This window comes from Miniopterus natalensis, chromosome 14, assembly GCF_054644295.1.
Source record: "Miniopterus natalensis isolate mMinNat1 chromosome 14, mMinNat1.hap1, whole genome shotgun sequence".
NCBI classification, from domain to species: Eukaryota; Metazoa; Chordata; class Mammalia; order Chiroptera; family Miniopteridae; genus Miniopterus; species Miniopterus natalensis.
In genome coordinates this window covers 33,136,790-33,149,379 of record NC_142094.1, presented here as the reverse complement: position 1 = coordinate 33,149,379, position 12,590 = coordinate 33,136,790, and the positions used below count along the sequence as shown (strand labels likewise).

The following is a 12,590-nucleotide window of genomic DNA, read 5'->3' as shown; positions in this document are numbered from 1 at the left end:
TTAATATTAGTAAATGCTAATGACAGCTATCTCCGTTACTTCCAGCTGTTGCCAGAGGAAAGGAGGGGAATTTCCACTTGTACTCTTTTTCTCCCATCGCTAGGCTAAGCCCTGAGAGCACAAGCCTGCCTCCAACATAAGGAAGAACCAGGGGTCTTCAGGTGACCCGCAGTGATAGCTTGTATTAAATCCCCCTGCCTTTCTTTCTGATCTGTCATGAGTGGAGATGGGAAACAATTTTCAATTTTCCTCACACTGAACCTTTGTCTGCCTGAAATAGTCTGCTCTTATTTCTCCATTTCTCTCCTAAATTGGAAGGCCCCACCTCTCAACCTCTCCGTGGGAAATCGCTGTCGGGTGCAGACTGCCGAATCGTACCCCATTTCTCCACGGCCTCCCGACACCTCCCACTCCTTCTGGGTCACAGCCCAGCCAGCGCGCCCAGGCGGGGGCCGTATGCAGGCTGCGGGCAGCGTGCCACCCTCGGGCGGCCCCATCTGAAGAGGGGCTGAGCGCTGCAGACCCGGCAGCCACTCCACTCTCGGGCCTTTCTGCCAGCTTCCTGGGAGCTGCCCATCACAGGCATGTAGGCACAGAGGGCTATGTAAATTCACTGGGGAAAAAAAATAGAGCCTAAGAGATGATTAAGCGAGAAATTAGGTGATAAACCCTTTGCTCAATCAACAGTTTTGTTTCATGATTATGAAAGGCGGACAGCTTAGCTCCAAAGGGAAACCCCATGTAAGACGAAAACATTCCAAGAGCTTCTTCCTGCCAAGCCACACAGCCCTGAAAGAGTAGCTCGGCCACCTCTGGGCAGCCTTGCCGTGTGGCCTCCACGGTGATCACCCTGCCTGGGGACGCCCTGCTGCCCCAAGGCCTTGTCTCCTCCGTAACCAAAGTGAGTAGGGACTCACTGCTGGTTGAAAACTCCAAGTCTGCCTCAATTTAACACAGCCTTTCTCTAGGTGAACTCTCCTGGGCTGCTTATTAAATATGCCATCCTCATTTTATGTTTACCCTTCCAAAGAATTAAAACTGACACAAAGTATTAACTGTGATAAATAGTACTGATTTCTAAAAAAAAAAAAATACATTATTTAGATAGCTGATAAGAATCTAACCCAATATATGGTAATTGAGCAGAATAGTTGCTGTCACGATATAATGGAACTCCTAAAATATCTAACCACATGACAGTTTCTAAGCAGAAATCACAGGCAGTAAAGTCAATCTCTACTCTGACATATGCTAATAAAGTAAGATATGCCTTCCTTTATCTTGTTACAGTAGAAGTAACTTTCTTTTGTGCACTGATAGTTTAAAAATTTGACTACACAGTGATAAAGAAAGCAGTCACTTTCTTACACATCTTTTGAAATTATACGAATTTTATATACTAGTTATCTGTTAAAATTAAAAGTGTTTGAAATCAGTGTCCTACAATAAAGTAAAAACGTTAATTCCTCCTCCAAACCTAGAATCTATGTAAATCTAGAAGGCACTAGACATGTCTCTCCAAGGCTTAAATAACGAGATAAAACACTTCATCCAGAAGTTAACACTTGGCTACACTCGCCTTTTTGTTTTCTGTGACATAAAGTTGATTTTATTTCCCCAGGGAACTGATAGGCACATCACATTCAGCAATAATTCATTTATTATGAAAGTCCCTCGATATGTTCTGTGGGACATAGAAACATCAGCTATGATCCCTGCCCTCAAGGAATGTCTGTCTTCTCTTAAGAAGATAGGATCAACATATATGAAAAATAGCAAATGAAATTTATTAGTATTAAATTCTTAATTATGCAGATGGATTCTCAGTATTTAAAAAAAATAAGAGAGAAAGCATTTGGAGTTAAGTGAAGGCCCTGAAAAGACACAGGACTTAAGTCAGGTTTGGAAAATAGGTTAGGATTTAAGTAAACAGATGGGGAAAGGCCATTCCAGGCAAAGGTTACAACACAGAAGGCCACGTGTTTTCACAGGACACCAAAGCAGGTGACCTAATTAGAGTAGAAGTTGTGGGGGGCAGTGAGAATTATTATTAGATAGCAACTCGTAGAGCATAACTATTATTTTCTTAAAGGAGTAGGCATTTGGGGGCATTAGGTCACGTGATGAAAAGCATATAAACACAGATTCAGTCTAAACTTCCATCCATGAAATAAAAGAATATAAGGAGACGAGTCAGGCTTATTTTTAGGTCGCTCTGCTGCTCCCAGAGATAAACATCGTAATTTCTCCTCTGAATAAGGTAGTTTACTTTGTGCCAAGATGTATTCCACGTCCCTGAAAATTTAGGTAAACACTTTCAAAGAGGGATCCCTTCCATGAGAAGGAAAAACAGTTCCCTTGGTAGTGATGTTGAAAATAGCCATGTGCTTTTAAATAAAATGACTTTGCTTTCTGGAAATATAGAAAAGATCATTGTGTATGTTTCAGTGCATTTCATCAGATGTGTACATTTAATTTATTACTTATTGATATTCTCTTCCTCATATTACTATCCCCCATTGCCACTGACATATGCCACAAAGTATTAGCATGAATATTGAGCTAGAGGAGATCAGATGGGTCAGATGGCTTGGTTGTTAGCTCCATCTCCAGCCATAAGCAAAAACCAGTAAATACGTGTTCAACTGAAATACATTTATAAAAACAGCATAGAGGAAGAAAGGTTTTTTTTGTTTTTCGTGTGTTTTAATATCAGAAAGGGTGAAGTTTCAGTATAGCATGTGCTACTACATTAAGGTCTGACTATAAACCATTTGGTTAAAATCCTTCCAGTATGTAGCAGTTTAAAAAATCATGAAGTTATTTTTGCCCTACATCTCAAAAGTATGACTAGAAGGACAAACCTTTCTTGAGTTAATCTCATTACATCTCAGGGCTGAGTTTTGCAATATGTGATTCTCTTTCACTCAACACATTTTTAACTTTAGTGGTCAATAAATGAAAGAAATTGAAGTGTCAACTTATAACACTTGACTCCATCTATGTGAGGTTTTAGACTGTAAGTGTGCTTTAAGTATTAGAGTGGGTTGAATTATGTGAAATAGTCAAGCCATCAGTTTAGAAATGTGTAAGCAAGTTTTAAAACTGTTCCATGTAGCATTTCTATGAGTGAGATTATTCATAGAAATCTTGGATAAGGGGAAATGATTATTTGATTAAGGAAGATAATTTAAAATGTGTTTTGGGTAATACAATATAAGTATCAATTTTAATAATCACTACAAAATGAAATAAGATTTATTTAACCCAGGCACTATAGGGAAAATAAATGGTACATTTAAATTGCACATTTCAGTAAACAATCTTAAATCAATGTAGGTAGCCTTTTGAGTCAAAATGAATGATTGCTAATTCCTTATTAAGGGAAATAAGTGTTTTTTGATTTGCAAGTGATTTCTTCATGTTGTAATAAAAAATAGAGAAGCATAAAGTTTTTTCTGATCTTCCTCCAAACTGAAAGTTAAATATCTTTTGAAAGAAAATTGAAACAAAAACTATCTCCTCTATAAAAATAGCTTTACTTGCCTTTTGATCAATCTGAATTTAATAATAAAGATATTTCTCAATATTTCTTTATTGTCACAAGCTGTAGAACTGAATTTTAAATCTGAAGGCAAGTTATAAAGCCAATAGTTTTGATGAGGGGTTGAGGTAAAGGTAGGAAGGAAAGCAAGGATAGGAAGATGAGAATAGAAAGAAATAAAGAAAATTTACTTATAGATAAATAAATTAAAATAAGCTACTTTTCTATGTTCCTTTGTTCTGAAAATGGTATACCTGACCATATATATAACTTAGTGGTTATTAATAAAATAAGCTTTTCTCATTAAATCTTTACCAAAACAGTTTACAACAGCACCGTGCCTCTATGCCTCGCTGCTGGAAAGCTTTCCAGCTCTCACTTCGCTGTTAAACTCATAATCTATCTTTCGCATTCTCTGTGTCACTTGGACATGTGTCATGCAGGCTGTGACAAGTTCCCTGTGCTCTCCTCCCTTGTGTATCCTATGGAACAAACTAGATGCTATGGCTTATTCTTGTTTTAGACATTGACTAAAGAAAAGAAAATGTGTGATATTATTGTGTAATGCAGAGAGAAAGATGAGGAATACATTGTGGACAACCAGTGAGAGGAGAAATTTTAACAACTGAAAACAGATAGGAGGTTTTTTTCAAGACTGTAGTTGTGCTTGCCTAAAATTTATAGGACCACTGCACTGCCCAGGGAAAAGCAATTCTCGTATAAGAATTAGCATTTCTTTTTGGTTAGGAAATGTTGAGGAATACAATTCAAGACTGATTTGTAGAGTAGAAGCTTTCTGTGCATTTAAAAAATTTTACTTTCTTTCATGAATATAATAAGTCAGCTTTTCCTATTGATGTGAGCATATTACTATGTCGTATCCAGAGTTACTTGAGGCAGAGCAATAACATTCCTTTTTCATTCTTTGTAAAACTTCCTTAAATTCAGAGAAATTTGCTATCCCTTTTTTATTCAGTTGGTTTTAACAACATATTTAAAAACATAATTATGAATTGTAATGGTAAAATAATATTTATAAGTATCCTTTTTAATGAACATTCCCACAAACTACTATCATATTAGTAGTGATAATAATTTTTGTGTAGCACGTTTAAATTTTCAAACTATTTTCACATACACTATCTGATAGGATGGTTTTATTTTCATTTTATAAGTAAGAAATATGAGGACCGATATTACATAAACTTGCATGATTGTGGTATGTACATTATTAAAATATTAAAAGGCATAGCTATTATTTTGACTAGGTAATTTTAAAGAATGGTGTGCTAATTATGTACATTTTGCTTAAATCGACCCATGATCCTACTCTTTGTTGAAAATGAGGACTTTTTTGAAATTTAGAACTTTGAATAAATAGCAAGTAGGTAAGTAATAAGATAGAATTTTTAAATAAAATATTAATAGTTCATAGAAACAAGCATAAAAAATGAAACACAGTCTTGATTAATTGAGGAACTTTGTTGAAGGGGTAAAGATAAGCATAGATGGAAATACTTTTTTGACATTTAATTCCTTAAAATGTAAATTAAAAATATATCTCATGCTCAATAAAGACAAGAACTAGAAAATATCAATACACATTTTCTGGCATTTTCCTCTTTTTAAAATTCTTTAAAAGCTTTGCTGAGGTGCAATTTACATACCATAAAATTGTTCAACCATCACCACACTCAGTTCAGAACATTTCTCTTTCCAATAAAAACCCTGATGCCTTATTTGCAAATACTTTCCATTCCCACCCCCACTTCAGGCCACTACTAACTTACTTTCACTAAATGTTAGCCCTTTCTGGCTCACATTTTCTTATGCTAAAACTTTGTTTTACACTAAATGTTTTTCTTTTCTACATGTGTAATTGTAAATCTAGTTGGTTGTGGATCTAGGGGTTTAATGTACAGCAACTTCATGCCGTTTTTCCTCTTGAATTTTAGGGTAATTTTATGGGTACTTTGTACCCTGCTTCCGCTTGGTTTCGGTCCCCAACTGCTACAGAACTGAGCTGGTGAAGTTGTTTCTGAACATGGAGTTTGAGGCCAGTATCTGATAGCACTGTAAAGAGTTGTCTGGCAAGAAAGGAGACAAAACCACCTAGAGCTTATGCATGAGTAGAAACTGAGAGTTGGCTCACTGGTGGGCTTGGTTGTGAAAGTTGCATTGTGAGCCTTTGGCCCAGTTCGGTGAATGTGGTTACAGGGTGGAGGGAAACACCCTCCGGTTTGGCATAGCTCATCTGATAGCTGAGCATTCTTCATTGATCTTGAGGCAGCTGTCAGTTTATCAGAAGATGCCTCATGAGCCTGTTACTTGTCCTTTAGTCAGAGAATCAACTTCAGCATAACAGACTGTTTGTTGAGTTAGCTCCCACTAGTGGTCCTCGGTGCTCTGACTTCCCGGTGAGGTGCTGGGGTCCTGTGGGTCTGTGGCATTCTAGTTTAAAGTGGAAGTAGACATTCTGACTCTAAGGAACTAGTGGGGTCTTTACAGTGTGCAAACAGTGGTTCTAGACTCTAGGGTACCTCCACTCAAGCAAAGACAAACCAGAAAGCCTTAGTAGATAGGCTATAGGTTTCTGGAAACTTTTTGTAATAAATACTAAATTGGCAACCAATTCGGCTGACTCCCAGTGACCTCTGTAACTTCTACCTACCTTCCATCGGCAGCAGCCATCTGCCACCCATGAGTTGTTATCACCCTTTCCTACCTCCCCTGCTCCCTCCAATGATCTTGGCTTCTTCTAGTACGATTCAAGCACTGAGGTGCCCAGATCTCTGATAACACATTGAGGTCTCTGTAAGTTCCTAGAAAAATGACAGTGAGGGTTGGCTGGTTTCTCAAACCACATGTCCAGCATGAGTGAAGCTTAAAGGTAATAATACATGGTTCAGCTTTTCTCACAGAGTCTGTGAGTTAGCGAATTTTGTTAAACTCTCATTTGTAAAGCATCAATCATTGTTCTTTTAATTTATTTTTTAATTCAGCTAATGGGCAGCAGCATATAATGGAGATAGCTTGGGCCAAAAAGACCCAGCCTGCCCCTTGAGAGCTCTGTGGTCTTGGGCAAGATATTATCCTTTCTGGTAATCCTTAATTTGCTCCTCTGAAAAAATGAGATGATAATTGTATCTTCTAAGGGTTGCCAGAATGATTAAGTAAGGAAACTCATCTACTACACTGCTCGTGACACCTAATAAGAGCATTATTAACATTAGCTGTTATTTATTATGAAGTATTTGTAGAAACCAAACCTTCCTTCTGCCATTAAAAGTTGACTTTAGGACTAAATGAAATAATGTTTATGCACGTGCCCAGCAATTTGTTTAATGAAGGTTTTTCCCTATTTCTGACTTCCTCCTGATGGCTTCACTTTTTTCCCGAAATTCTTCCTAATATAAAGTTCAAAACTAGTTAGGAGATAGCAAAGTAGGTATATCTTTCAACCTAAAATCCTGGCTAGAGTGAAGGAAATTAAACATATGGGTGCATTTATAACAGCAATAAGCTGGTTATAACTAAAATGATAAATACACTTGGAATAATAAAATTCATTAATTAGAGGGGATCTACAGAGTTTTGAAGGCTAAGAAAGTAGTATAAAGAGATGGCCATAGTCCATCTCTAAGAGCTAAGTGATGCCAAGAGCTAATTGGCAGCCAAGTGGAAATTATCCTAGATATGATTTTATTAATCTAGTAATCTCTATAACTAAGATCACATGTTAATCATTCAAGGAAAAAACAAGGTTAAAACACCTTGTAAAAATGTAAGTTGAAAATGAAAATTCAGGGCTAATAATATAGATATTTTGTCGTGTATATTTCCTGTACAGCACTAACACATAGAAATATTTTCTTCCCTTTTATGCATAATTAAGGGTACTTTTGGAAAGAAGAAATAGACTACAAATACTGCATGCTTGTCATTGTAGCTTCTGTTTTTTTCTCCTGTTAAGCTCAGAAATACAGTGTAGAGCTTAGGTGCCAGCTCTGTTATGGCTTTGCCAATGATAAATCATCCTGGTTTATTTCATTCTTTCTTTGATTCATTTAGTCAACAAATATCTCATGAGCATTTACTCTATGTCAGGCACAGTAAACAAACATCACCAATTGCTTGCAGACTTGTGAGAGGAGACAAATACTAAACAAGTAATCAAGGAAATATTTAGTGTATTAGTTTGTGATGAGAGCTGTAGAGAACACTAACAAGGGGAGAAGTTAGTGGTTCTTCTTTTATGTAGACTCCTGTGAAGAGAGACTCTGATTAGGAAACACTGGAGGAAGGAACCCAGGGAAGTGAGAGGGTGACTCCTGAGGATATCTGTGAGAGAATATTCAGGCAGAATAATAGCACAAGCAAATAGCCTGAGAAAAGAGCTTGCTTGGTGTACTCAAGGAACAGCAAGGTGGCCGTTGTGACCCCCACAGAGCAAGTAAGGGGGAAGTGAGGCTCATGGGTAGCAGGGGTCCAGGTGGTATAGGACCTTGTAGGCCTTTGTCACAGCTTTGTCTTTGCCATGAGTGAGATGGGAAGCCACTGAAGAGTTCTGAGCAAAGGAGTAATGACATGACCTGGCTTTGTTTCAAAGGGAAGAGAGATCGTCAATAAATGCCCATTTGGTGGCCCTTCTCATTTAAGGTCACAATAACTCAGTAAGGGACAGAGAGACCTTAAACAAGGTCAGGATTTAAGTCTGGACCTGTGGCCCTAAAGACTGAGTTCTTTCCTCCCACCCGACGTGCAGTAAAAATGTGTGCGATCATAACTACAGAGGATATTTTTACATTAGGTGTATGAACTACACAGGGGTCGTCAAGTCATTTAACGGTGACTCTAAAGAGGGATATGATTTTGTTTCTTCTCTAAATCTGAGTGACACAGCTCATGTTTCATGCCATCTTTCCTATTTGCCTGAATTGCTCTTAGAAGTGGCTTTTCACATTTTGTGTTTTATTCTGAACTACAACTGCATTCCTTTGTATCCCACTAATCTGTCATTTTAAAGAGTCTCACAGATGGAGGCGAGTGCCTTTGGCTTAAGGCATTTTCAGTTATCCAGTCTTCCCCTCTAGCCTGTGCTATAGGTTCACAAACGCTGGCAGCATACTGAGGCCCATTTATTTGAAGTGGCCTCAAGTTCTCTTTTAGGGAACTTGCCACATTACTGTTCTCTCAGATTGAATTTAATCTGGACACGTGCGTATGAACAACACACTTAAGAACTTCGCTATCCCTGCAGATGAAGCATAAACAATTCACAACTAAAGGCGGGGCAGGATACTTCAGCCGAAAAGCAGAAACAGCTTGCCATGTTTTTCCTCAAGGCTTTCATTATTTCTGAATAATGTGGGCTATTTGGCATTCACTAGAGGATTCTGTTGCTGGAGAGCCCTAGGTGATAACTCTTTAATACTGCTATTAAGTGATTAGCTCTGTTATCTCTCTCTTTCATTACTAGTCACTGTGTTGAAATTTTTTGTAAAACAATAAACACAGACCAGCAGCCTATGTGAGGACTCCAGGTCCCCTGGGAGCCATGTGGGGCCACGGCAGAGGCTTGGAGGCCTTGGTGTCATCAAGGCACAGTTTAGGTCTCCCAATTAGTATACCTAAGGAGTAAGGATTGAGGTCCAAGAGGATTAAAGCTATTGTGCATATCTGAGAAGAAAAAAGTTTTCAAAATCGCTTGAAATATTTTTAAATTTAATTTCCCTAGATGTGCCCCAATGGGAAGGCATCTAATTAGCTGTAAATTCTTTTTTTCCCTTTTTATTGAATTTATTGCAGTGATTCTGATTAACAAAATTATACAGGTTTCAGGGGCACAATTCCACAACACATCAAAAATCCTATATGAGATTATCAAAGATTTCCTTGAAATAGTAAGCTCCCTTAGACCCAGGATATTTAACATATGATTAGAATTACAAACATTTAGAGTATACCCTTTTTTCAGGAGCCCATCGTCAGGAAGGGAGGAATATTGATGGTGGAACACATTCTCAAAAGGTTTTGAAATAAATCCTATTCTATTGTTATTAAAATGATAATTCTAAATCATTCCTTTCCGCTCCTCCAAAATATGTAACAAGCCTAACTTATCTCTAGATACCAGAATTTCTTTCCTTTCTATTACTAAATCCTTGAGAAAAGGACATACTGAAAAAAATAAAGCTGTGTCTTTAAAATAAAAAATAAATCTCTTGAAAAACATCTTACTATACTTTTCTTCCTTATAACTGGAGGGAAGGGAAAGACTGGAAGGTTAAAAGAGAAGAAATAAAAGTAGATACTTTTACAACTTTAGAAATGTTTGTGGACCAGGACTAAAGAGAAAGAGCAAAAGGCTATTTAATCCTACTTTCGCCACACTTCCTTGCAGTAAAATTGGAGAAGAAATTAGATTTTATTTCTACTTTTTAGATTGAAAAACTATCAAGTATATGCAAACACATTATATGAAATGAAATAAAAATGAGAGTCAAATACATTTCCCTTCTGATACAAGTGGGCACAAAATTATTCAAGAGTCCAGTTAAATTACAGTTCATCTGATCCTAGTGGAATGACATTGGATGAGAGTTGTGAGCCCTGAATTTTAAACCCAGTTCCGGCGAGGATTTATTGTGTGACTCAGGTGGTGATCAGGGTGTCACTTAAGTGCTCCATCCACCCGATAATTTGGGGTGAAGAGTGCACTCTGTTTTTTTAACTCTACAGGCATTTTCTGACTTGCTACTGCCTTTCTTTAAGGTCCAGTTGAAAAGTGAAGAATCCAAAACCTTTGCAATGAAGATTCTCAAGAAACGCCACATTGTGGATACAAGACAGCAGGAGCACATCCGCTCGGAGAAGCAGATCATGCAGGGGGCTCACTCCGACTTCATAGTGAGGTAAACATCCTGCCAACTCCAAGTGCAAATCCACCACCAAACCCTCTGTCACCTGCACTCACCGTTACTCATTTTAGTCGCACACAGTAACATTTTAAATCTGATTTCAAGAAAGTTTTTGCCAAAAAAAAATAGATTAGATTTTATCATTGTTGTTGTGTGTGTGTTTTTAAAGAGAATCAAATTCTGGGAAAAGAACATGTTTTTCCCAAAGGGGAAATCAGTGTGTCTAACATTTCACTTTAATCCTCTCTATTACTCCAAAATTCTGCATAGACCTCTGGTGCTTGAAAGACAAAATATCAAAAATCAAACTATTTTTTACCTTTAAAGTATTTGAATATTTAAAAAAAAAAAATTTAATGCAATGACTGTTCAACCTCAGTTTTTTCGGAGCACTAATAAGACAACAATGGGAGTTTGTTTAAATGCACAAGTCTTTCTAGTTCACTTGCCTGTGGCATTTGCTGAAAATGGGATATAAGATGAACGTAAGTGAACAGCGTACTAATTTCATACGTCTGTATTTATAAAACATAACTTATTTATATCTATGTACACTGCATGTTTATAACCACTAAATGTTGCTCAAGAGTTCATGCTTGAAACGTCAACCAGGTTGTAATTGGAGGAACCCCAAGAGGCCCTCTTTGTCCATAATCACTGGGATTAATACATTTCAAAGGAGAGACTGGCCCCCGACCGTGTGAGTCTTAGTCAGGAACCGTTAGCCCCTTCTCCCTGTTTGTAGATTCAGATCCCTCTCATCTTTTTAATAAAATTTCAAGCTTGGCAAATCAAGAACTTACTCTAATCATGGCACTCAAAACCTTTACATGCTTTTGAAGGGCAATAATGTTTATAACCTTTGTTTTCTTGTTTGCAATTCACAGACTATACAGAACATTTAAGGACAGCAAATATTTGTATATGTTGATGGAAGCTTGCCTAGGTGGAGAGCTCTGGACCATTCTCAGGGATAGGTAGGAGTTTTAAGAAATTTCTATCCTGTCTTTGAAAATGTAGTTGACTATGATGGTCTGTAAAGAGTCAATTATTATAAAGTAGAAAAATCATATTTACATTTTACACGTGCTTATGTTTCAAAATGTAAGGTAAATATGGGGCACAGCCCACTATCCACATATGATTTTCTGTAAATATGAAAACTACCTGTGCTTCAGATTTGTAACTAACAATATAGCCTTTGTCCACAATAAAAATGATACCTAGGGAGGTATGTATAAAGAACTTAGTTTAACTTAATTCTGATGAATCAGACAACTATATACCTAGAATTCAGTTCATTGCTATAACATGAAGAGCATTAGTTATTGTACAGTTGCAACATGGACTAACTATCAGTTTAACTGCTCCGTTCCTCCTCCAGATGGGCAATCTTCCTTTCCTGACTGAGAATTTTTCCCAAGTAACTTTCTCCTCTGCCTTTACATTACTCTTTGGTTTCAAAATCAATGAAAGTTTCCAGCCATCCCTTTCAGGCCTTAGCTGGTCTTCGGGGAAAAAATTAATCCACTTTAAGCAGTATTTCATGTAAGCAATCTAGTTTAGAGTTACTTCTTGCCCTTTCAGGGAAAGTAAAGTTGGTCTGGTTAGAGCTTATTTGTTTCTTTTAATTATGCAAAATTAATTTCCATCTCATATCTATGTAATTTGCAAACAATCTCTTTAAAAATATATATTCTATGAAATGTCTCTGGAGATTATTATCAACCCTAAATGTTTACTTAAAAGAAAGGCCACAATTTTCTTTTCCTATGAATGATCTTTTGATCACTTTCTATTAACAATCTAATAACATTTAAAAATCATCCTTTGTTCCTTTGAACATTCAGCTTTAGACATCTGTTTTTTTCTCTTTGCTATAGTCTTACCCCTCACAATCTTTCTGAAACTCTACTATGGTCAGCCTTGATGTTCCCAGAAAGCCAGGTTATTTTTGGACAACTTCTTACTTTGTAGATATTCTGGAGTAGAACAAGTGGTTCTTTTCAAGCTATTGATTGAAAGTCATGTCATTCCTAATTGTGTTATGGTACCTTATTTAAGGTAAGTAAGCATACAAGACAATGCATCATGTTAGTGTTAGGGTTAACATCTATACTAAATTA

General features: G+C 37.0%; 1 protein-coding gene across 2 annotated transcripts in view; it reads left to right on the top strand.

The window, feature by feature from the left end:
• PRKG1 (protein kinase cGMP-dependent 1) overlaps positions 1 to 12,590 on the top strand; it is a 949,780-nt gene that overhangs the window by 916,143 nt on the left and 21,047 nt on the right. For both annotated transcript variants that reach the window (XM_087824419.1, XM_016220747.2), the window contains exons 11-12: positions 10,319 to 10,458; positions 11,352 to 11,441. In XM_087824419.1, the coding sequence (XP_087680545.1) occupies positions 10,319 to 10,458; positions 11,352 to 11,441 (230 nt within the window). The remainder of the gene's footprint in view (positions 1 to 10,318; positions 10,459 to 11,351; positions 11,442 to 12,590) is intronic.